At 56.2% G+C, this 24,851-nt stretch overlaps 1 protein-coding gene across 3 annotated transcripts; it reads left to right on the top strand.

Annotated features, from left to right (window-relative positions):
• The first annotated feature begins 2,400 nt into the window (after positions 1-2,400).
• Positions 2,401-21,513, top strand: GTPBP6 (GTP binding protein 6 (putative)). Of its 3 annotated transcripts, none has more exons than XM_063083894.1 (10): positions 2,401-2,765; positions 8,189-8,326; positions 9,045-9,115; positions 9,237-9,367; positions 9,595-9,656; positions 10,568-10,726; positions 17,126-17,334; positions 19,962-20,110; positions 20,398-20,550; positions 21,141-21,513. In XM_063083894.1, the coding sequence occupies exons 1-10, from the start codon at positions 2,405-2,407 to the stop codon at positions 21,262-21,264; spliced, it is 1,557 nt and encodes a 518-aa protein (XP_062939964.1). In that variant the 5' UTR covers positions 2,401-2,404; the 3' UTR covers positions 21,265-21,513. The 3 variants fall into 3 exon arrangements, with proteins under 3 accessions (XP_062939964.1, XP_062939963.1, XP_062939965.1); XM_063083893.1 differs by having other exon boundaries at positions 20,350-20,550; XM_063083895.1 differs by lacking the exons at positions 19,962-20,110; positions 20,398-20,550; positions 21,141-21,513 and adding an exon at positions 17,835-18,044.
• Positions 21,514-24,851: the final 3,338 nt, after the last annotated feature.

Here is a 24,851-nt window from a genome sequence, read left to right as displayed (position 1 = left end):
AAACTTCGAGAAAAAAGATAGTGAGAAATGACTTGATTCATAGGATGTCCAGATTTTAAGGGATTTTGAAAAAATTAAATACTGCAGCTAAAAAAAGTTGTCTTCCCCAAATGCAAGACGACAGCTTGTCCCGGCAAAGCAAATAACTCAGACATTATTTCTCCCAACAAAACCACCACCCCTGGCTGCTTCCACGGTCAGCCCCGATGGCAAACCCACTCCTGCCTGCATGCAGGGACGACTGAGCCCCATGAGGGGCTCGTGACACAAAATGGGACCTTGTAAAGGGGCTTACAGACCCCTCGAGTCTGTTGCACAGATTGGGTCACAAACCTTCCACACACAGGTCTGAGGTAGGTAATAGAAAAAAAGGTTCTGAGAGCCGTAGGTATAGAAAAATGAATGGGTTTTATTCAGATCTAGGAGCAACTGTCCTAGCGGCTTCTCTGAGAGTTCTAAGAAGCATCTTGGAGCAGAGCTTTTAGTCTTTTATACTTAAGTCCACAACCCTGGACACCTGGGTGCCCATATGCAATTACATTAAGCAGTAACAAGGAACACCTGAGGATATTTACAGCAAATGCTCAGCAAGATTCTGAACATCTGAAGGGCCCTGACATTTTCCTGTTTTTCCCAACAGACCTCGGGGCCCTTTACCCCACAGAGCCCAGCCCACGTGCTCAAACTTCTCAGTCATTCTGTGCAGGACGCTGTGGCCTTCCTTGCTGTGGTACAGCTCTGTTGTCACTCATCCCTGGAAGAGAGGGGGGCACACTGAAAGAGAGAAGTGAGTTGTCACAACCCACCTGCTTCTGCAGCCCTCGAGCAAGGCCAGCAGGCCTGTGGTCAGTGAGGGGCCAGCAGGACCACCCTGTCCTAGAGGCTGGGGGGCCACAGCGTCAAGCTCCTCCAGCTGAAGCTTACACACTGCTCACGTGCCCTCTGTATTTCTAATGCCACAGGGGAGGAATTTCCCTAAACGGCCTTGCAGGGCCCGTGTCAAAACCACCCAGGGGCTTTCTAAACATTCAGGTCCTGCCCCACCCACCCCTCCTGAAGCAGGTCAGAAACCTCCACTGTTTTTCTGGTAACTTAAAGATAATTCACACACCACACGTCACCCATTTAAAGTATAAAACTTAGTGGCTTTTAGTTCATTAGCAGACATAAGCGGCCACCACAACAGTCCCACTGCCACCTCCAACCCCACCTTTCTGTGGTTGCCCCTCAGTTCGCCAGCCCCAGGCAACCACCAACCTCTTTTGGTCTCTGTGGCCATCTGTCGGGCTAGGGCTCACAGACCTTTCAAACCCACTGTGCAGACTGGGTCACTAAACCTCTCACATGCAGGTCCACGAGCTGCGTAATAGGAAAAGGATCCTGGGAAGCCGTGGGTAAAAATTTAATAGGCTTTATTCACATGCAAGTTCAGGGAGCTTGCAGCCCTAGGGGCCTCCCGAGGCGTCCCGAGGGCACTGTGGAGCAGAGCCCTGTGCTCTTTACACTTTGCCAGTCGGATAACCAAGGAACACCTGGGCGCACACGTGCAGTTGCTTTAGGCAGTAACAGGAAGCACCTGGGCGCACGTGCACACCTACATCAAATGCTCGGCAAGACCCTGAATGTAGGGACTCAAATGCCCCAAGGGATCACACCCCCAGCGAATTACACACCAATCAGCTCCCCCCCCCCAAACCCCATGTGGTATGCTAAGTAGGGATTGTTTTTTAAGCCGTGTGTGTGTGTGTGTGTGTGTGTGTGTGTGTGTGTGTGTGTGTGTGTGTGTGTGTGTGTGTGTGTGTGTGGTGTGTGTGTGTGTGTGTGTGTGTGTGTGTGTGTGTGTGTGTGTGTGTGTGTGTGTGTCCTAATAAACGGGCTCTCTCCGGTGGAGCGTCAACTAGTGTCGACTCTTCCTTTCACGGAACATCTGAGCGGCCCTGACCATCTCCTGTACCTTCCCTACAGGGTCGCGTTCTGAGGTGCTGGGGCTGGGACACCATTAACAAAAACTCCTAGTGAAGGCTGGGACTCCAGGGACCCTCTGCAGCTGCGCGGAGAGGCGCTCCCCAGGGACCGGCCCGCCCCTCACCTCCCCTGGGTGGACCCGAGGGGCTCTGCCATCATTTTCCAAGCATCCCACAGCAGCCGCCTGACGCCGACCCCCGTAGCAAGGGACCCCGGGGCGGACCCGGACCCCATCGTAGAGCCCGCAGGGTTCCCTGCTCTACCCGGCGTGCTGTCCGCGGCAAGCCGCCCGCGCCACAGCCCAGCACGTCCCCGGCTCGGTGCCCCGCCACCCGCGCCCGCCGATCACGAGCACGTGACGCAGGGCAGCCAATGGGCGAACGCGCGAGCCCGCCCCGGCCGCGAGGCCCCGCCCCGTCGCGTTTCGGACGCTGGCGTCATGTGGGCCTTGCGGGCTGCCGTCTGCCTGGGGATCCGGCTCCGGCGCGTGGGCCGCTGCGGCCCTGCTCCGAGGGCCCTGCCGCTGCTGCCCTGGCCCACGCGGGCACTCGCCGCCCATGGCCGCTGCGGCCCGGGGAGACCCGAGGGGCCGGGGAGCGGGGGCAGGGGCCCACGTGAGGGTGGCGGGGGAAGTGGAACGAGAGAGGCCGAGGAGGACGAAGAGGACGAAGAGGACGAGGAGCCGGAGGAGGAGGACGAGCTGCTGACGAGCGGCCCCCTGCTGCCGGCGGGGACGCAGCGCGTGTGCTTGGTCCACCCTGACGTCAAGTGGGGCGCGGGCAAGCCGCAGCTCACCACAGGTGACGGGGCGGGGCCTCGCCTCTGATTCCGACGTTCAGGCGGAGAGTCTGAGGGCGCGGCCTCTGGAAGGGGCGGTGACTCTGAGAAGCGCTCGTAGGGTGGAGAAGCCGGGGCGGGGGCCTCCGAGGGGGCGGGGCCGTATGAAGGGGAGGGGACTCGGAGGAGGGGATCTCAGGGCGGAGGTGGGGGGCGGGGCCTCGCCGCCGCCGCCGTTTTCTAGCGCCGGGACTGGAGCCCGGGTGGGATGGCGGGTTTGGGATCGGGGAATGCGGGGAGTCTAGTGCACGGAGGGAGGTGTCTTCTCTCAACCCCCAACCCCGGAAGGAGGAAGTGGGAGCGATGAAGGCGCTGTAAGTGTCTGCTGCTGGGGAGCGTTGATTTCTGCATTTCTGCGTTGGAAGCTTCTGGGGCTAACAGTGCTTTTCTTTCACGGGAATTTCCAAAATGTGAAATTTGTGCGGGAGCTGAGGCCCCGCACTGCTGAGAAACAGCACCTGAACCTCCTGGCTCCGCTTGCACGCCTGCCCTTGGGCACGCTTAGCAGACGCGCCCCCTGCCCGCTACCCGCCGTCGCCCCCTCAAATCCCTGATCTCTCCTGAACCGGGGGCTTCATTTCATGCCGCAGCTCCTGGCCTGCCGCTCGGCCCCTCTTCCCTTCAGCCCGCTCACCCTCTCCTCCTCTATTCTTCCCGCCCTCTCCTGCTCCTAAGGATCTCTCCCCATCTGTAAAAAAAAAAGAATCTAACAAAAACCCTAAAAATCTGCCCTTTACCTGTGTCCACAGTGCGTGTCAGGGAGTCTTTAACTCGTCGACCACTTCTGGACTTGTGGCTCCCAAACACAGAGATTTGTGCACAAAACTGCGTGGCGCTTGTTGTAGAAAAAACTGCAAACCCTTGGGTGTCTGCCGCTGAGACGGTCTCTAACTGGGACCTTCACCCATGCGTCATCCACCCGGTCAGCAGCCGCTCCTGCCACCTGCGCTGTGCCAGCACCGTCCCAGGCTGAGGGAGTGCCACAGAGCAGACACACTGGCAGAAACCCGCCACCCGGGTGCCGTGGACGGGGTCAGGAAGTTAGGGAGGGCCCATCCCCAGGGTGGGCCAGGGTGACCCGGGGGAGAAAGGACCTCGGGCAGCAGGGAGCCGGCGGGCAGAGAGTGGGGCCTTGAGGGAGGGTCTCGAGGGAGCACTTCCTGGGGTTTCCCAGGACCACCGAAGGGCTGGATCTGTGGCTGGGGGCACAGAGCCAGGCCACACTGCATCTCTTGGGCAAAACAGGATTTGGGTTTCATTCTGCGTGCACTGGGTTTTAAGCAGATGAGTGGCCTAAGTCGTGGGGGTTGTTTTTTTTTTGTTTTTTCCCCCATCAGTAAGCGTTTTCTTGAGATATAATTCACATAGAATACAATTAACTATTTTAAAGGGTACAATTCAGTGGCATTTAGTACGTTCACAGTGTTATGCAGCCATCACCTCTGTGTGGTTCCAGAACATTCTCATCACCCCAAAAGGGGACCCTGTACCCATTGACGGTCACTCACCATCTCCCCTTCCCCAGCCCCTGGCAATCACTAATCTGCTCCTGTCTCTGTGGATTTCCTGTTCTGGACATTTCATATAAATGGAATCACACACTGTGTGGTCTTTTGTGTCTGGGGTCTTTCACTGAGCACAATGTATTCGAGGTTCGTCCACATTGCAGCAGGTGTCAGAGCCTCATTCCTTTTCATGGTGAGTGATAAGTCACTGTGTGGTGACCACATTCTGTTTGTCTATCATCCGTTGATGGACACCTGGTTGTTTCCACCTCTCAGCTCCTACCTATTCCTCCTATTGTGAACCGTGCTGCTGTGAACACACGGGAACAAGTTTTTGTGTTTTCCATAGATACCTGGGGTGGACTGTGGGGGTCTCACATGGTCTTTTGACTAGATCCTGCAGGCAGGCGGCTGTGTGGAGTAGCTGTACTGGAGCTGGGCCAGAATCTGGGAGCGGGGACAAGAGGAAGCTGTGCAGAGCTCCTCACTGAGCTGGGGGCTCAGGCCCAGTGGCTGTGCGCTGAAGACAGTGCCTGCAGGGTTTGTGACAGCCAGGCGTGAGGTTCAGGGAACAGGGGAATCAGGGATGGCCCCCAAATGCCTGAGCTAAGTGTCCAGACGATGGAGATGGGAAGAATGGCAGCCCACCAGGAGTCTCATCAAGAAGGTTTCTGCACCCCATTACAGAGGATGGGGTCCCCCGTGGCACACAGGATGGGGCCTCCCCCACAAGACAGAAGATGGGGGACCCTCCCCATCACCTCACATCCGTCCTGGCCCCCACTTAGCAGCTTGTCACTCATGTCAGCCTCTTCCCCTTGCCTTGGTTTCCTCATCTGTGCCTGTGCCGTGGAACTGCAAAAGTTAGATGACTTAACATTCACTCCCATGTACTATGCTGTGGGGGTGGTAAGAGAGGGTGTTTGTTGTCCTGTAGGAAGGGAGGAGTTAAGATGGAAAAGATGCATTGGGAAGGAAGACAGGACACTGCAGGGCAAAGGAGAGGACAGGAGCTGAGTCCTCTAGGGACGAGAGGGGTAGGAGCTGGGAGGGGCCACAGCAGCTTATGAATTTCCTGGAGCTGCCGTGACAGCATACAGCAGGGATTTACTCTTCCCTGGTTCTGGAGGCAGAAGTCTGAAATCAAGATGTGCCAGGGCTGTGCTCCCTCCAGAGGCTCCAGGGGAGGATTCTTCCTGCATGTTCCAGCTCCTGGTGGCTCCAGGTGTCCCTGGGCTTGTGGCTGCATCACTCCAGTCTCTGCCTCCATCTTCACGTGGCTTCTTCTCTGTCTGTGTCTCCTCTTCTGTCTCTTATAAGGACACTTGTCACTGGATTTAGGACCACCCTAATCCAGTATGATTCCATCTGGAGACACTTAATTGCATCTGCAAAGACTCTATTTCCAGATAAGGTTCATTCTGAGGTTCAGGAAGAACGTGAACTTTGGGGAACACTGTTCAACCCCTGGCAGGCAGTAGCGGGGGAAGGCTGAGCAGAGGATTTACACACAAGGCTGCATGCAGGTGTGTGTGAGTTTGCAGATGTTCCTTCGCTGCTTCTGATCTGGGGTGGTAGGAGAGGGGCGTCCTCAGACATTGGGGGGAGAGGAGGAGGAGTAATCTGGACTCTGGGACCAGGAGAGGCCAGGCTTCGGAGGTGGGGTCTGATTGCCAGGTGCAGTGGGTCCCTGGGCTCTTAAGGCACCCAGTCAGTGGGTGGCATGTTTTCCTCCAGCCACCTGCGGTGGGTACAGAGTGGGTGGCCAGTTGGGTTCACTGCATAGGGCTCTGCTAGGCTAGTATAGTGGTCCTTAAAAGATGTGTTCACGTCCTGACTCTCAGAACCTATGAGTGGGACCTTATTTGAATACAGCAGCTTTGCAGATATAATTAAGATATATAATTAAATATAAGATATAGTTAAGACACAGACACAGAGGAGAAGCCACGTGAAGACAGAGGCAGAGACTGGAGTGAGGCAGCCACAAGCCCAGGGATGCCTGTAGCCACCAGGAGCTGGAAGAGGCAGGAAGGATCCTCTCCTGGAGCCTCTGGAGGGAGCACGGCCCTGCCACACCTGGATCTCAGATTTCTCAGAACTGGGCAAGGATAAATACCTGTTGTTTTAAGCCCTCAGCTTGTGGTCATTTGTCACAGCAGCCCCAAGATGCTGAGCACAGCCTGGGAGCTGAGGGCCTGAGAACAGGACTCTGAGGGATGTGAAGATCTTGAGAAAGGGCTGCATTGGTGGGTTGGAGTCAGGGCTGGAAAGCAAGGGGGTGGTGGTCAAAGTTGGGGCATGGGGGATGGAGGGTCCCCAGGTTTGCAGCACTGGACCAGGATGTTCAGGGTTGACAGCATGGGATGCACACAGACACTTGAAACAGGCTGTTCCCACCCAGACGAGGCTCAGAACAGCATTCCTTGGAAGAAGAGACACATTACATGACAGGGCGATCCCAACCCGTTTCAGCTCAGCAGGGTCGACGGTGCAGGAGTGGGACGTGACGGAAGGGTTGGCTCCCCTGGGGGACGTCACCCATGGGTATTAAACGGCCTCACTGAGGCTTCTTCTGTTTACAAAAGTGGTATCACGGTCCTTGTGGAGAAACTGAAGGATGCAGAAGCAAGTGCAGAAAGGTCTTGCCTGGAGCTCTGGAGCTGGGCTTCTCCTCATCCACACCCTCTCCTTTCTCCAGGACTCTGAGGTGTCTTTGCAGACATGTGCTAAGTGCACCAGGAACACAGACAGAGCCTCTGCCTGAGGGAGCGGAGAAGCTGCCGCCCGGATGGCCACGGAGGCACCAGGCGGAACCGAGGCTCTTCAGTCACCATATCCCACAGGCCACAAGCATGACACGGACATAGAGCCCTCTCTCAGCCCCCAAAACAGGACCCAAAGCTCAGTGGTGTGGCTGGGCCATTCCTGATGTCTCCTTGTTCCCATCTTCCTGATCATCTTGAGAGACCTTTCGTGACACGTGTGGTGGAGAAGCAACACCAGGGCCTCCCCAGAGCCCTCCTCCCCAGGACAGTGACCAGGCCGATGGTGCCACTCAAACGACTCTGACACCCCTCCAACCCTAGGATGCAGCAGGAGCCCCTTTTCCTTTCCGGAGTATTTCCAGAACCTTCTGTCACCTATCCTGCCTGTGTGCAGGCTGTGGGTCCTGAGTGGAACCTGCCTTCCCCAGTTCTTCCAGAACCTTTTGTTACTTCATCCTGCCCATTTGTAGGCCATGGGTCCTGAGCAGACCCTGCCTTTCCCAGTTCTTCCAGAACTTTCTGTTACCTCATCTGTCCCATGTGCAGCCCATGGGTCATGTGCAGCCCATGGGTCATGTGCAGATGCTTCCCATCCCCAGTTGTTCTGGAACCTTCTGTCACATTTTCCTGTGGACATTGCCTTCCCTGGCTCTTCCAGAATCTTCTGTCACATCATCCCGGCAGATTCTCTGGACCCACCTGTGTCATCAGGGGCCCCCTCTGATAGGGAGATGCTGTGGAGCCCATCGTGATGGGCCACGGTTCCTCATTAAACACATCCCAGCTCCCTGCCGTTTCCTGAGCCCGAATCCCACATGCCCAGGGCTGTCCTCACGCCCGGTGGTGACACCAGCTTCCCTCCTCTTGTTCCCCTCTCTTGTCCGCCCCCCTTCTCTCTGCCATCAGATCTGCACCTGGAGGCCTTATGGGAAGAAGGCTGTTGTGTTTGGGAATAGACACTGATCTGGGGTCTTCTCAGAGGGGATTGTCGCTAGGGCAGGAGTTGGCTGTCACGTGGAACATGGGTGGTGATGCCCTGGGTAGGCATGAACAGGATCCCAGGGCCAACCCCAAAGATAAGCGTCCCTCACGGTGGTCCCATCTGTCCCACAGCCGAGTGGCAGGTGGCAGAGGCAACTGCGCTGATCCACACTCTGGATGGCTGGTCCGTGGTGCAGACGATGGTCGTGTCCACCAAAGCACCCAGCAGTAGGCTTGTCTTTGGCAAAGGAAACTTTGAGCACCTGACAGGTGAGTTCGTTCAGACACACATCCCTTGTCTTCTCTTTTCACAAATCCTCCTTTTGTGTGTCCTGCTGCCAAGAAAAGTCAATTGAGAGAAGCAGCAAAGACTGGTCCCAAGGGGAAGGGACATAGAGGTCTCATGGGTTAGCTGGATCAGATGTGGGTGAGGGTCGGGGAACGTGAGGCTGAGCCTGCGTCGAGATCCAAACCAGCCCTGGGGGATGGGCCCAGTACAGGTGCTGTCAGGGCAGCGTCCAGCACATAGGGTGGAAGTTGGACCCACTGTAGGCCCGCCTGCCACAGCAGCCTCCAGTCAAATTCTCTCTCCAGGCAGCCCACCACCCACTCTCAACACACTGTGAAGTGGGGTCCTGTATGGGACCCCCACCCCCCTCAGGTTCCCTACTGTCCCCACTCACAATACAGGGCAAGGGAGACCCTGCAAACTTGCCCCAGGGCGAGTCTTATTTCCCCACCTGAGTCTCAGATGCATCTAATCCCTGCCTGGCATGTTCACCCCCATCTGTATGTGTGTGTATCCGATGCACACCCCTAAAGATAGACCCCCGTCTGCCACTGATTTCCTGGATAGTGAGCTCAGGACGTGGGGGTTGTCAGTGAGCACAGCCTACAGAGGAGCATCCCACCGATGGCGTCTGCAGGATCAGTCCCGCAGTGACCATCGGTGAAGCACCAACATCTGATGGGCCTTGTCCTCCCTTAGAAAAAATCAGAGGGTCTCCAGAAATCACGTCCGTCTTCCTGAACGTGGAGAGGATGGCTGCCCCGACCAAGGTAGTTCAGAACCCCGTTCTCGGTGGTTCCTTCTGACACTCCGCGTGTTGAAGGAGTTTCCCCAGAGTGTTGGCCTGGGGCTCCCTTGTGGAGTCTCCTCACCCGCTCCCTCCTTTTCTAGAAAGAACTGGAAGCCGCCTGGGGCGTGGAGGTGTTTGATCGGTTCATGATCGTGCTGCACATCTTCCGCTGCAACGCCCGCACGAGGGAGGCCAGGCTTCAGGTGGCGCTGGCCGAGATCCCTGTCCTCAGGTACCCAGGCAGAACATGCTCGTCTCTGAAGCCCTCACCAGGGCACCTTCCTTAGTGTTTGATCATTTCCTGGGGTGCACAGGATATCTGCACCTTCCCCCCATCAAGAGACTCCCCCCCCACCGCCACATGTCCCCCTCGCCTGTGCTTTCAAGCCATCGCTTCCACTTAGCTCTCTCTGGGAGGGATGTATCTGCAGCTAGTAAGTCGTCCCATTTCAATTCCAGGTCAAACCTGAAAAATGACCTGGATGGGCAAAGAGGGGGCTCCCGCTACATCATGGGCTCAGGTAATGTGTCACTGCATGTGCACGGCATCCATGGCTGTCACTGGGTGCCTGGATGGGGTGGGGATGTCAACATTGGCCAGCCCTGGAGAGGGTAGGGCAGCCCAGAAAGATCCTGATGGGTGAGGCTGAACATGGATTTCGTCTCGTGTTAATGTTCAGGCAAATTAGGACATCGAAGTAGTTCTCCAGGGCTGGTCTAAGAAATGACCACACACTGGGAGGCTTAGCACAACAAGAATGTGTCCTGTCTCAGTTCTGGAGGCAAAAGTCTGAGATCAGGTGTGGCAGGGCCGTGCTCCCTCCAGAGGCTCCAGGGGAGGGTCCTTTCTGCCTCTTCCAGCTCCTGGTGGCTCCAGGAGTCCCTGGGCTTGTGACCACATCACTCCAGTCTCTGCCTCCATCTTCAAGTGGCTTCTCTGTGTCTGTGTCTTCTTCTCTGTCTCTTACGAGGACACCTGTCACTGGATTTAGGGCCACCCTGATCCAGGATGACCTTATCTCAAAATTCTTAATTACGTGTGCCAAGATCCTATTTCTACATAGGTCCCATTCCAGGTTCTGGGGTTAGGATGTGGACACACCTTTTGGGGTCCCTTTTCAGCCCACAGCAGACACCATCCTGGCTGTCCTCTGGGGTGCCCCCTCAAGCTTCACTTTCTCCCAGCTCAAGGGGAGCTTTCGACCTCACAGGGTGAAAGTCCAGGGTCAAGGCCGCCTTCCGCCAGCAGAACCTATTCTCACAGAACAGGACTGGGTGGGGCAGGATCTGTCTGGAGATGGCAGGCCAGGCGGGTCCTTAAGTACCCTGGGGTTGGCAGGCCCACACCCCCTGGGACCTTCAGTGGTACAGCTGGCTTCTGCTTTATTTCCTGACATTTTGCTCACTGACTTGCCGTCCCTGGTCTTTTTAGGAGAATCCTTCAAGCAGGTTCAACGGCGTCTCTTAAAAGAAAAGGAAATCAAGATTCGGAAGGCCCTGGAGAAACTGAGGAAGAAGAGACATCTCCTGCGCAAGCAGCGGACGCGGCGGGAGTTCCCAGTGGTCTCCGTGGTGGGCTACACCAACTGTGGTGAGAGAGATCCCAGAGTAGCTCCCCGCTCACACAAGGCTGATGTGTCATAGGAGAATCCATTCGCAAACACTGAGACGTCTTGTTCATGGCGGTTGGCAGGGGACTCTGCCAAGCTGCAAAGTGCCTCGTACTTCTTGGGGCTCCCCGGCCTGGTCCCCCAGGACCATGCCTGCCTACTCTTCTTTGTGGGGAGAGAGGACATCTTCCTCTTTTTTGTTGTTATTTTGGTGTCCACTGGTGCCTCTCCTTGTGTCAATGCCGTTGAGAGTCTGTCATGCCATCTTCAGGGTGGCTGTGACTGCTGCTATAGAAACTAGTCACTTTTATGGTAGTCATGGCAATTGTGTGGTGGCTCTGGAGGGCTACCTGCATGGAAGTGGTGTTTTGGGGGTGCTCTTTACCTGGTTGTGGCTGAGTTCAACTTCCCCTAGCTCCACACCTCATCCTAAGATGCTGTTGCAGAGCGATTGTTGGGGAGGGAGAGAGGGGAAGGGAAGGGAAATAGGGTGGATGGGGGGGTGTAATCGACGCCTGTGGCACCCCCCTCATTCCAGCAAGGGACACCAGGGGGCTTTCAGCAGTGGCTAGGTAGTTGCTGGGCTGGATGCAGATGTCAGGGGGGTGTGGCTGAAGCCTTTGGCCCGTCACTGCCCCAGATCAGGAGCCCAGGGTGGTTCCAATTGCAGATGTCAGGGGGGTGTGGCCGAGGCCCTCAGCCCTCCCTCCTCCCTGGCTTGGGATCCCAGGGGATTTCCAGTCCTTCCAGGTTTTATAGGTGTTCTTTGTTGACATGAGACTTTTACTAGTTAATATCAAACTTAATGTCTGGTCTCTGGGTATTTTGTTTTTTCTTTCAGTTCTGTGTTGGATTATTCACTGCTCCCACCACTTAAACTCTATACTGGAACTAATTTGTTGTCCTTTGCTTACTTCTAAAATGGGGGAACTTCCTGAGGGACCAGCACTTGAACTCTGTAGTTGAGATAAATTGCTTCATTGCTGCTGATTCCCTGAGGAAGGCTTTTTGTGCAGCTCAGGTTTTGATGGTTGACACTGAATGTACTTCTGAGTCTTGTGAGGTCTCCTATACCTGGGTTGTGTGGAAACTCTGATCTGGGCCTGTGTCTTTTCAACAAACTGCTCCTCCTGCAGTTCTATATTCCTGATCAGTCTCCACTGAGTGGTCCTGTACTGACTGGAGGGCAGATCAGCTGTCCTTGCTGTGCCCCAGTGTTCCCCTGGTGGGCCCGTCTCCCCCACTGCCTGTACTCCAAACACTTCTCCTGGGATAGGCCGTGCTCTGGTCCCTTGTGATGACTCACCAGGCTCCTTTTTTCAGTTGTTCTGGCCCTTCTCTCCTGTGTGGGTCCACAGGAACCCTGTCAGTGATCTTGCTGGCCTGGGGGCCACCAACGCCCTCCTCTCCCCTGCAGCCTCCAAGCAACTTCATCTGAAGGGCACAGCTGCAGCTTCTCCCGGCTCCTGCTCCTGCTCCATGTGCTCAGCAGCTCCAGCCTTGAAGTGGCTGGGGCTCGAAATGGTTCGAGCAGTTCTTTCTTTCTCTCGTTGTGGGTTCTCCAGCCTTTGTGAACTCCACAGGTCTCTCCTCCTCTTCCCCTGAGCTCTAGTGGCTCTAGCTTGGCTGTCGTTGCTTTTTAATAGTTGTCACATTGGTTTCTTGAGTACTTGACCAGTCATTAGAGTTGGTTTAATGAGTACTTGACCTTGAATTGGGCCCTCTTGTTTCTATGAATATTTTCCAGTCTCTGAGAAATAGAAAAAATTGAGACCTTGACAATTTTAAATCCATTGACACACATGTCCTTAGAAGAATAAAAGCTACTTGGATTTTATAAAATAAACCTTCACAGTAAATTTAATTTATTTCTTAGTTGCACCTTAAATGAAGTCTTAGGTAGGAGACAGAAGCCATGGTTCTGTTTACAGTCACAAAGCCCCAAGAAGGCAGGGTCATGCCTGGATGAGCAGGGGATGCAGATGCTCAGTCAGGGCCCATGTGGCCACACTAGGTGCCCTTCCCCAGAGCTGCTGGTCCACATCCATGACGGGGTGGGGATCCCCACTGGAACGTGCAGGCAGAAGCTGGGGGCACACGTGGCTTTAAGAAACACTATAGATATACATACATACATACGTATATGTATTCATACCTCCCGGGAAGTCCAGGACACTCCTGTCAGGCTATACCACACAGACAATTGTAGGATCACAGACAAACAGTTCTGTTTTTCTAAGACGACCAGTTAGGTTTCTACATAGATCCCAGGCTGAGCTGGCCTGGACACCTCAGTGTTCCATATACGTGCCGAGGGCTGACAGCTGCCCTGTGTCAGGGCGACCTGTCCACCAGGCTCACCTCGGTCACGTCCCAGTGCACATTCGGTCAGTACTGTGCAGGGCCACCAGGAGGCACTGTTTGCAGCTGTGACTGACAGGACCCTGGATCCGTAGACCCACTCCTGTCCATACCCTGCATCCACAGGCCCACCCCCGTCTACACCATCATCCACAGGCCCACCCCATCTACACCCTGCAGCCACAGGCCCACTCCCATCTACACGATCATTCACAGGCCCACCCCCATCTACACCATCATCCACAGGCCCACCCTCGTCTACACAATCATACACAGGCCCACCCTCGTCTACACAATCATCCACTGGCCCACTCCTATCTACATCCTGCAGCCACAGGCCCACCCCCGTCTACACCCTGCAGCCACAGGCCCACCCCCGTCTACACCCTGGAGCCACAGGCCCATTCCCTTATACACCATCATCCACAGGCCCACCCCCGTCTGCACCATCATCCACAGGCCCAAGCCAGTCGACACCCTGCAGCCACAGGACCACACCCACAGGCCCACCCCCGTTTGCACCATCATCCACAGGCCCACCCCCGTCTACACCATCATCCACAGGCCCACCCCCGTCTACACCATCATCAACAGCCCCACCACCAACTACACCCTGCAGCCACAGGCCCACTCCCATCTACACCATCATCCACAGGCCCAGCCCCATCTACATCCTGCAGCCAGAGGCCCAACCCGTCTACACCATCATTCACAGGCCCACTGCTGTCTACACCATCATACCCAGGCCCACCTCCGTCTACACCCTGCCGCCAGAGGCCCACCGCCATCTACACCATCATCCACAGGCCCACTCCCATCTACACCATTATCCCCAGGCCCACCCCAATGTACACCCTGCAGCCACAAGCCCACCCCCGTCGACACCATCATCCACAGGCCTACCCCCATCTACACCATCATCCACAGCCCCACCCCCAACTACACCCTGCAGACACAGGCCCACCCCCATCTACACCATCATCCACAGGCCCACCCCCATCTACATCATCATCCACAGGCCCACCCCCATCTACACCATCATCCACAGCCCCACCACCAACTACACCCTGCAGCCACAGGCCCACTCCCATCTACACCATCATCCACAGGCCCACCCCCGTCTACACTCTGCAGCCACAGGCTCACTCCCATCTACACCATCATCCACAGGCCCACTCCCATCTACACCATCATCCACAGGCCCAGCCCCATCTACATCCTGCAGCCAGAGGCCCAACCCGTCTATACCATCATTCACAGGCCCACTGCTGTCTACACCATCATACCCAGGCCCACCTCCGTCTACACCCTGCTGCCAGAGGCCCACTGCCATCTACACCATCATCCACAGGCCCACTCCCATCTACACCATCATCCCCAGGCCCACCCCAATGTACACGCTGCAGCCACAGGCCCACTCCCATCTACACCATCATCCACAGGCCCACACCGTCTACACCATCATCCACAGGCCCACCCCCGTCTACACCATCATCCACAGGCCCACCCCCGTCTACACCCTGCAGCCACAGGCCCACCCCCCCTCTACACCCTGCAGCCACAGGCTCACTCCCGTCTACACCATCATCCACAGGCCCACACCCATCTACACCATCATACACAGGCCCACCCCCGTCTACACAATCATCCAGTGGCCCACTCCCATCTACACCCTGCAGCCACAGGCCCACCCCGATGTACACCATCATCCACAGGCCCATCCCCGTATATACCATCATCCACAGGCCCACCCCCGTCTACACCATCATCCACAGGCCCACCCCCATCTACACCATCATCCACAGGCCCACCCCCATCTACACCCTGCAGCCACAGGCCCACCCCTGTCTACACGCTGCAGCCACAGGCCCACCCCGTCTACACCATCATCCACGGGCCCATCTCCGTATATACCATCATCCATGGGCCCACCCCCGTCAGACCATCATCCACATGCCCACCCCCATCTACACCATCATCCCCAGGCCACCCCCGTCTACAGCATCATCCCCAGGCCCAGCCCCATCTACACCATCATCCACAGGCCCACCCCCGTCTACACCAACATCCACAGGACCACCCCCGTCTACACCGTCATCCACAGGCCCAACCCCGTCTACACCGTCATCCCCGGGCCCACGCCCGTCTACACCGTCATCCCCGGGCCCACGCCCGTCTACACCCTCATCCACAGGCCCAGCCCCGTCTACACCCTGCAACCACAGGCCCACTCACATCTACACCATCATCCCCAGGCCCACCCCCGTCTACACCATCCCGCCAGAGGCCCACCTCCATTTACACCATCATTCACAGGCCCACCCACATGTACACCATCATCCACAGGCCCACCCCCGTCGACACCATCATCCACAGGCTAACCCCTGTCTACACCATCATCCACAGCCCCACCCCCAACTACAGCCTGCAGACACAGGCCCACTCCCATCTACACCATCATCCACAGGCCCACCCCCATCTACACCATCATCCACAGGCCCAGCCCCATCTACATCCTGCAGCCAGAGGCCCGACCGTCTACACCATCATCCACAGGCCCACCGCCATCTACACCATCATCCACAAGCCCACGCCCGTCTACACTGTCATCCCCCGGCCCACGCCCAGCTACACCGTCATCCCCGGGCCCACCCCCATCTACACTGTCACCCCGGGCCCACCCCCCCGTCTACACCCTCATCCCCGGGCCCACCTTCGTCTACACCCTCATCCGCAGGCCCAGCCCCGTCTACACCCTCATCCGCGTGCCCACGCCCGTCTACACCCTCATCCGTGGGCCCACGCCCATCTACACCATAATCCACGGGCCCACCCCCATCTACACCATCATCCACGGCCCCACCCCCATCTACACCATCATCCACAGTCCCACCCCCAACTACACCCTGCAGACACAGGCCCTCTCCCATCTACACCATCATCCACAGCCCCACCCCCAACTACACCCTGCAGACATAGGCCCACTCCCATCTACACCATCATCCACAGGCCCACTCCCGTCTACACCATCATCCCCAGGCCCACTCCCATCTACACCATCATCCACAGGCCCAGCCCCATCTACATCCTGCAGCCAGAGGCCGAACCCATCTACACCATCATCCACAGGCCCACCCCCATCTACATCATCATCCACAGGCCCATCCCCGTATATACCATCATTCGCAGGCCCAGCCCCGTCTACACCCTCATCCGCGGGCCCACGCCCGTCTACACCCTCATCCACGGGCCCACCCCATCTACACCGTCATCCACGGGCCCACCGCCGTCTACTCCGTCATCCCCGGGCCCACTCCCGTCTGCACCATCACCCCGGGCCCACCCCCCCGTCTACACCGTCACCCCGGGCCCACCCCCCCGTCTACACCGTCAGCCGCGGGCCCGGCCCCGTCTACACCCTCATCCGCGGGCCCGGCCCCGTCTACACCCTCATCCGCTGGCCCACCCTTGTCTACACCCTCATCCACGGGCCCACCCCCGTCTACACCCTCATCCACGGGCCCACCCCCGTCTACACCCTCATCCACGGTCCCACCTTCGTCTATACCGTCATCCCCGGGCCCACGCCCGTCTACACCATCATCCCCGGGCCCACCTCCGTCTACACCGTCATCCACAGTCACACCCCCGTCTACACCGTCCTCCATAGGTGCACCCCCATCTACACCATCCTCCACAGGCCCTCTCCCATCTACACCGTCCTCCAAAGGCCCACCCCCGTCTACACCATCATCCTAAGTACATCTTCCTCCCTTATCTACACCATACCTCCCCGTCTACACTGGCACCTGGCTACGCTGGTGTTCACACCCTTACCTGGTTCTATTCTTTTTAAGAATAGAGACGGGCTCCTTCAGAGGAGCTCAGGCCCTCAGTGACCCCGGGGCTCACCACTTCATCAGGGGACCGTGGGTCTCAGGCATGGAGGTGCCACATCCCGTGCAGGATGGTGGGAGGCGTGTGAACGCCTCACCCAGCATCCCCCTCCCCTCCACTAGGAAAAACCACCTTGATCAAGGCTCTGACCGGCGACGCGGCTGCACAGCCCCGGGACCAGCTGTTTGCCACGCTGGACGTCACGGCCCATGCGGGCACGCTGCACTCCTCCCTGACGGTCCTCTATGTAGACACCATCGGCTTCCTCTCCCAGCTGCCTCACGACCTGATTGAGTCCTTCTCGGCTACACTGGAGGACGTGGCCCACTCGGTGAGCACAGGGCGGGACGGGCTGGGATGAGGTTCCCTCAGAGGTCAACACACCCTGGGTGCTGGGGTCTCTAGGTCACAATAGACCTGGGGCCGAATTTTCAACCACGACCGGGACTCCTTGGACACACCGTGAACCCTCCTACTCTGTTCCTTCCACCTCCGTACAGTGATCCCCGTGAATCATGATGAGAGGGACATGGTGTTTCCTGGTGTGGCCGCTGCGTCGGGGTGATCCTTAAAACCCCAGCTCAGAGTCTGCCCCTGGGATAGAAGCCTGGTCATAATTGATCGCTGACTCCTCTCAGTCCAGGAGATGAAAATGGTCCCTCGTGGGAGGCCACAAAACATCTTCCCGTAGACTCAGGAAAGTGCAGCCTTTTCCTGCCAGTCAGGCAGTTCTCTTGAGAGAAGGTCCCTTCCTTGAGATAAGCAAGGAAATGTCCCCACATGGGAGAAGGGCTAAATGGCAGGCGTCCCCTTGGCCTCCTTTGTCCTCAGACCCAGCCTCAGTGTGCCACCTCACTGCTGCTGCCCTGCCCTGTGCACCCAGGAGCCCACCCCAGGGCTGTGTCCTGCCACCGTGTGCGCCTGGAGAAATGTCAAGCTATTCATCGGGTCTTCACGGCTCGCATAGCTGGACACAGCCTGCTCTTGGGTGTGATCACTCCACACCAGAGAATCTGTAAGAAATAGAGCAATGATTTGTCTAGTCAGAAGTGTGGACAAAGACGCACACGCCAAGGTGACCTCTGCGACTCTTTAAGAGTCAGTGCCTGGAAACAACCTGCATCTCTCTCCTGTTACAAAGTACCACAGGCTGGGGAGTTAAACCCACAGAAATGTGTCCTATCCCCGTCCTGGAGGCAGAAGTCTGAGATCCAGGTGTGGCAGGGCCGTGCTCCCTGCAGAGGCTCCAGGGGAGGATCCTTCCTGCCAGTTCCAGCTCCTGGTGGCTCCAGGTGTCCCCGGGCTTGCGGACGCATCACTCCAGTCTCTGCCTCCGTCTTCATGTGGCTTCTCCTCTGTGTCTGTGACTCCTCATCTGCCTCTTATAAGGACACCTGTCATTGGATTTAGGGCCACCCTAATCCAGGATGATTTCATCTTAACTAATTACATTTGCAAAGACCCTATCTCCAAATAAGGCCACATCCTGGGGTTCCAGGTAGATGTGGGTTTTGGGGGGCACTATTCAGCCCACTACATGACTGTCTACCCAGCTTTAAGTTAATGAGTGAGTAACACACTACATCCATGTGGTAGACTTTACGTACCCATCAAACATGATTCTGTAGAGAGTGTAGGAAAATGACTTAAACACAGTGGAGAAAACGTGAGATATAAGTGTTTATAAAGTACATTCTCAATTACGTTTCTGCAACGGGGAAAAGAGATAAATCTCCCGAACACAGTGACTGATGTAGCTCCAACCCCTCAAAGAGGTGGACCCTTCCCACAAGTGTGGGCTGTGTTTAGTGACGTCTTCCAAGAAGGACATCGTGGGGGAGAGAGTCACTGAACAGGGACACACCTGACAAGCACCCTGTGGCCAGGTGGCCAGGATTGGCGTCCCCAGTGGAGGGTGAGGTTGGCAGCAAGTGCCTTTGACATGAGGTGCTGAGGGGGACACCCTGCTCCGTGGTCTACCCCCAAAACCCTTAACCCCGTGTCAACCTGAGAAAATCTCCAGACAGAGGATATCCTACAACCATTGGAGCAGAAGAACTACAGGCAGTCACAGCCAAGGAGCCTGAGACGTGAGGACTTTACGTATCTGTTTCTTCTGGGCATTGGGGCAGGAGGCCTTCAGGGAAAGCTAGTGAAATCAAGCGAGGTGAGGAGTGACAAGCATGTACCAGTGTCGGCCCTCCAATGGGACAGGTGCCTACACTCACATCACGGGTGGACTGTGGGAAAAGGTGGCCAAGGGCCAGGGGCTACCCTCTCCACCATCTGCAAGTTTTCTGAAAGTCTTAAAGTTTTCCAAAGTGAAAAGATTTTTTAAAAGTTTAATTAACATCCAAACAAACCCCAAAACCTAGACATGAAGACCCTAAAATGTAAGTGGCACCTGTTTCTGGTGGCAGGATTACACGTGGCTTTTATTTTCCTCTGTTCTGTGTTTTCCAGACTTTGCATAAGGAACCTATGTATAGATACTTTTAAAATGAAGAAAAGCATCCTTTAAAACGTGAAATCATTTAAAAAAAATTTTTTTAAGATTTTTCAGAAGGATTAAACAGCTGGAAGCTTTGAATGAGGTGTCAGTGGATGGGTGGTCACACCCGGCACTCACCTTGTCCGTGTGTCTGGAGGGGCAGAGCTGGTACCTGTGGCCCCAGAGACCAGTTAGGCACCAAATGGTGGTCCCCGTGTCCCACAAGCAGTGGCCTAAGCGAGTCATGGTTGGCAGTGGGTGTGATCCGGATGCAGGGGAGCTGGGCAGCCTGGGTCCACCATGGACCACCCTGTGGTCCTCAGCAGCCCCTGTCCTCGGGTGCCCGTCTGAGACTGCATGTGGCGCAGCTCCTGCCCCCACCGGCCTGCAGTGACCGTGCAGGCCATCCACGGGGGTGGGGTTGGGGTCAGACCCCCCTCAGCTCTGACGTGTGGCCCGTCCTGCAGGATCTGATTGTCCATGTGAGGGATGTGAGCCACCCCGAGACGGAGCTGCAGAAAGCCAGCGTGCTGTCCACCCTGCAGGGCCTGGGCTTGCCCGCCCCGCTCCTGGACTCTGTGGTGGAAGTGCACAACAAGGTGGACCTGGTGCCCGGGTGAGCCAGAGACCCAGTGCCGGCTGAGCATCCCGTTCCCCAGGTGTAGCCAGCAGGCGGGCAGGGGTGATCTCAGGACAGTTCCTCGTTCCCAGCCTGGGGTTTGCCCCCGCCTCTGCCACCTCTTTTTACTCTTCCATGTCCTAACCATCCGGTGGGGCTGGTGTCTTCACCTTGCACCAATTAAAGTGTCACAAGCCGGCTGTGGGTGGGTGACATGGGGACCCTCTTCTCGACAGGTCGTCCCTGAGGCTGAGCCGGGTCTGTGTCCTCTCCGCCCCTGGCAGGTACAGCCCCGCAGAACCAAATGTCCTGGCTGTGTCCGCCCTCCTGGGGCATGGTCTGGAGGAACTGAGAGCTGAGCTGGAAGAGGCAGTTTTGAGAGCCACCAGGAGACGGGTCCTCACCCTCCGTGTCCGCCTGGCAGGGGCCCAGCTCAGGTGAGCGGCCTTGGCGGGCGGGAAGGGGCAATGACCTGGGTCCCATCGCCAGGCCCAGAACTGGGCCTTTGAGTGTTTGGGGAGAGCCATAAAACAGGCAGAGCACCCCCAGCTTTAGATGTGCAGGCATCAGCTGGGATTTTTTTTTTTTTAATTGATTATGCATATTCATGGAGCACAGAGCTATCACCTCCTGTGCCCAAGATGTGATGATCAGATCAATACTCTCAGTGTGCCCCTCACCACAAATTGCAGTTATTTCCTGTGTCCCCACCCAACCTCTCCCCAGCGTCCCTCCCCCTGCCCCCTCCACCCTGGCAACCCTAGGTCTGTTTTCTTCCTCTGCAAGTAGCTGGGATGTTTCTGAATGGACCTGAGCTGTGTTAATGACTCAGCCTGCATACACCAGGTGCCTAATCTGTGCTCATGGACATTCTTGGGCTGCAGGTTGTACCTCCCTGAGCAATACAGGGAGGTCTGAGCAGGGGCTTGGGGGTGGCTAGGCTGTCCTCCGGGGTATTTATGCTGAAACTGACCAAATGGGTGGAGGGTCCTCACGGTCTCCATGGAACGTGCTGCTCCATCCCCAGCTGGCTGTACAAGGAGGCAGCTGTGCAGCGGGTGGACGTGATACCTGAGGACGGGGCAGCCGATGTCACAGTCACCATCAGCAATGCCGCCTACAGCAAATTCCAGAAGCTCTTTCCAGAATGAAAAGACACCCTCGGCCAGCGAATCGCATTTTTCCAGCATCAGAGCAGAGCAGGCCACCTCCGCCTGCGTGTGCCTGGGCGTCTGCTGCCAATGACGACACCATGGTGGGACTGGTGTCACCTCGGAGTGGGCGGCTGGAGTGTCAGCTCTGAACCATCCAGGCCAGCCATCAGTGCGTGGCAAGAACTGGTTTCCCTCTGGGATGTTTCAGTGACGAGGTATTAAAAGCTTTGTTCTGAGGCACCTCAACTGGCATTTCTAGTTCTTCCAGCGCGAGCTGGGTACCAGGTATTCACAGACTCAGAGACTGCCCTGCTGTCCCTTGCTGGTGTCGAGACACAGCCCAGAAAGGCTCCCCACAAAGGTAAAAGAGAACGAAAACAGTTTTATTATTGGAAAAGCAACAAACCAGGAACCCCGCTAAGAGATCGCAGAGACAGGGAGAATCTCACCTTCCTAAATGCAGGTGGATACAGCCCGTCACATACACATCCATTGTCTTTACCCAAAAGAAAAGTGAAACTACTTGCACCTTTTCAAGGAGTGGGAAATTATCTCTTAGAGCAAAACTCCAACAAAGGCAGGTTGACAGGGCCCCACTTAATGCTCACGTTACACAGGAGGCTTCTCGGCTCCAGGAAAGACATTCGTGGGATGCACAGCTGGCCCCAGGCTCATTCAGATTTTAAAGTGATCTGCAGAGTCGGAGACACTGAGGGAGCCCTGCGATGGCACGTTTTCCAAAGGAAATACCTGAGAGAAGTCGGGTAGTGTCCTTTTTCCCTTTTGGCACTAAGGAAAAATTGTATTTTTTTCTTAGGTTTATATTCAACTTATAGTGGTCAGTGTTTTTGAGTTCCAGAATTCAGCATTCAGGGATAAGTTAAAAAAACAAAAAGAAATCTGTACCCCTCTCCTGAGCGTGTGAATGGGGTGCGTGTGAACTTCTCCAAGGGCGGGCCAGGTGGCCATGCTGTACACACAGCCCTGCCAGACACACGGCCCCTCCTGTTCCCTCCCACTCACCCTGTCCTTCCACACCTCTCACAGGTGAGGAGAGTAGGCTCCACGGGGTGGGGCCGTGTCCTGGGACCCACAGGTGAGGACAGAGCTTGCACGTGGTCCCAGCTGCACCCTCTGTCTAGCCCTTTGCCCCCAGCCTCACAGGGTGGATGACACATGCAGGTCGCCCAGGCTTTACTAAGTGGAGCAGAACAGCCCCCTCGTCTGGGACAGGGACCAGTAGGTGAGGAGACCACTGAAGGCTTCAGGACTCGGTAGCTGGAGACGCGTGCCTCCCCCAGCCCGTCTGGTTCCCTGGGCTCTGCTGTGGAGGAGTCACTTCACCGCAACTTTGGAGACTCCCCTGTGGGCTGTGAAGCATCCTGCTTGGGCAGTGCCTCCTGGGGGCTCGTGGGGTACAGCCCATCACTTGCCAGCCTGTGGCCATCCTGGGGCTGTGCCCCCCGTGCTCCTAGGAGCTCTCCCAGACACCCCCTCCTGGGACTTGCAGGGCCAGATGGCTCCCGAGACCTCTCCCCATCTGCAAGGCCAGCTTGTCCTCCCAGGTCCGGCTCCAGGCTGTGTCTGGTCCTGTCCAAGTCCTCCCTGTCTGGGTGAGACAGGAATGGCCGCACGGGTCTGGTCTCCTGGCTGTCCTCCAGCACCCCCCTGGCCACTCGTGGTCTCCACCCTGACTCAGACACTGAGGGAGAGCGTGGCCCCCACTGCTGCCTCAGGCACAGCCCGGTGAGAGACCCCCTGCAAGGAGCTCGGCAACACGGGCCTTCATGTGGGAAGCGAGAGGGTCTCAGGGAGCCCAGAGGGGAGGGTGGGGGTCTCAGAGAACCCAGGGGACAGGGTTGGGGGTCTCAGGGAGCCCAGAGGGGAGGGGGGGGTCTCAGGGAGCCCAGAGGAGAGGGTGGGGGTCTCAGGGAGCCCAGAACAGTGGGTGGTGGGCTTCATGTGGGATAGGCACAGGTGCAGCACCCCATCCTTCCCAGCTCCCGGTGTCTCCAGTCTCCTTGTTTTGCTGCTGGGCCTGTCCCTTCCCAGTTCCTGAATCTGGCTGTACCAGAGCACTGGGGTCCTGAGAACAAACCCCATTGGGTGGGAGGCAGGCAGGACTCAGAGGAGGGGGTCAGCGTTGGGCTGATCCCCATGGGGGCCCCTCTCCCGGATCTGTCATGAGACGGGTTGCGAGAGAGCCTGAGGTGCACCCGTGTCACATAGGTCCCCTTGCAAACGTTATCGGGTAGTGACACAGAAGCTGTACTGTCTGCTATGAAGACAGGAAGGTGGGCGAGACTCAGCCCTACACGGGGCTGGCGATCTGTGCACAGAGCCACAGAGTCCCTCCCCGCCGGAAAGCTCTTTCTGACAGAGCATGTCTCTCTGAACTCAAAAGCCTCAGAAATTCGTCTTTAAAATTCAATACACAGTCTTTGCTTAATGTCCCCATGGAGGAGCTTAAATCATGCAAAACTCAAAACTTTGACCCAATCCTTGGGTTTCTATGACAAAAGTAACCTGAGGAGGAAAGAGGCAAGATTTTATTGTTTTCTTTTAACTCTGTGATCTGAAAAAAGTGTTCAATCAAGGTAACATTTTCTAGATTCTTCCCATGGATTATTCTGAAATCTACCAAAATTGTCTTGGCTGTTTACATGGTCACAAAAACTCATAAAGACATTTGACTTTAATTTCTTTTAATCTCTGGAATTAAACGAGTCATGCTGAATAGCACAGACGACGGAATCATGATACGGGTTTAGTGGAAACACTGGCCAGTGTCACAGACTTATCCTTAAACGTGTTCCTTCATCTCCATCGTGCTCTTCCTGAGCATCAAGCTTTGGGCTGCTGGATCCAGGAAAGTCATGGGTCTGAGGTAGCCAGTGGGTGGTGGTCCATGAGTTTGTCCTCCTGGATTTCAGGTACCTTCATAGAATCATCGCAACTGGATACCAAAAGTATAAGCAGATTTTCCTCTGGAGAACGACTAATTGGATTCCAAACAACACACGTCAACGAAGATTAAAGAATTATTTTCAAGACTATCCTAAGAAAACCTGTCTTGTTCCAGAACATGGACAAACAAGAATCCCTAGCTGGGTACCCTCTTACAAGGGAACTGGAAGAAAACTTATGTCTGGTATCCATTATGTGGCTGAGAATTTAAACCACCAGCTCTGAAAAACTAGATGTACAGAAGGAGGTATTTCTGTGATTTTGGGGTTTGTGAAACCTGGACCCCTCAGTATTGGAAAGTGAAGCAAAAACCCACTTGGAAGATGTCACATCACCCAAAGACGGCAGGCCACAGCGGGGGAGTCTCATTTGTACCCGTTGGCCTTTAAGTTTGGAGGTGACCAACTGCCAACACAGGCCAATGCCACTGAAAGAAGAAATTACTACATTAATCAAGAGGATGGGCCCGTCACTGCACACAGGGCTGTGGGGAAAGCCCTGGTGTTTGTCAGGAGGCAGGAAGGGGCGACGGAGAGTCTGGGTCACAGCCTTTGCTGGAGCTTCCACAGGAGGGGAAGGCAGGCTGCGTGGACAGCTCGGGGCTGGTGAGTTTGTAA

The sequence above is a fragment of the Cynocephalus volans genome, chromosome X (genome assembly GCF_027409185.1).
Source record: "Cynocephalus volans isolate mCynVol1 chromosome X, mCynVol1.pri, whole genome shotgun sequence".
In the NCBI taxonomy this organism is placed as follows: Eukaryota; Metazoa; Chordata; class Mammalia; order Dermoptera; family Cynocephalidae; genus Cynocephalus; species Cynocephalus volans.
The sequence above is the reverse complement of the archived record's forward strand: the minus strand, read 5'-3'. Positions and strand labels throughout refer to the sequence as shown.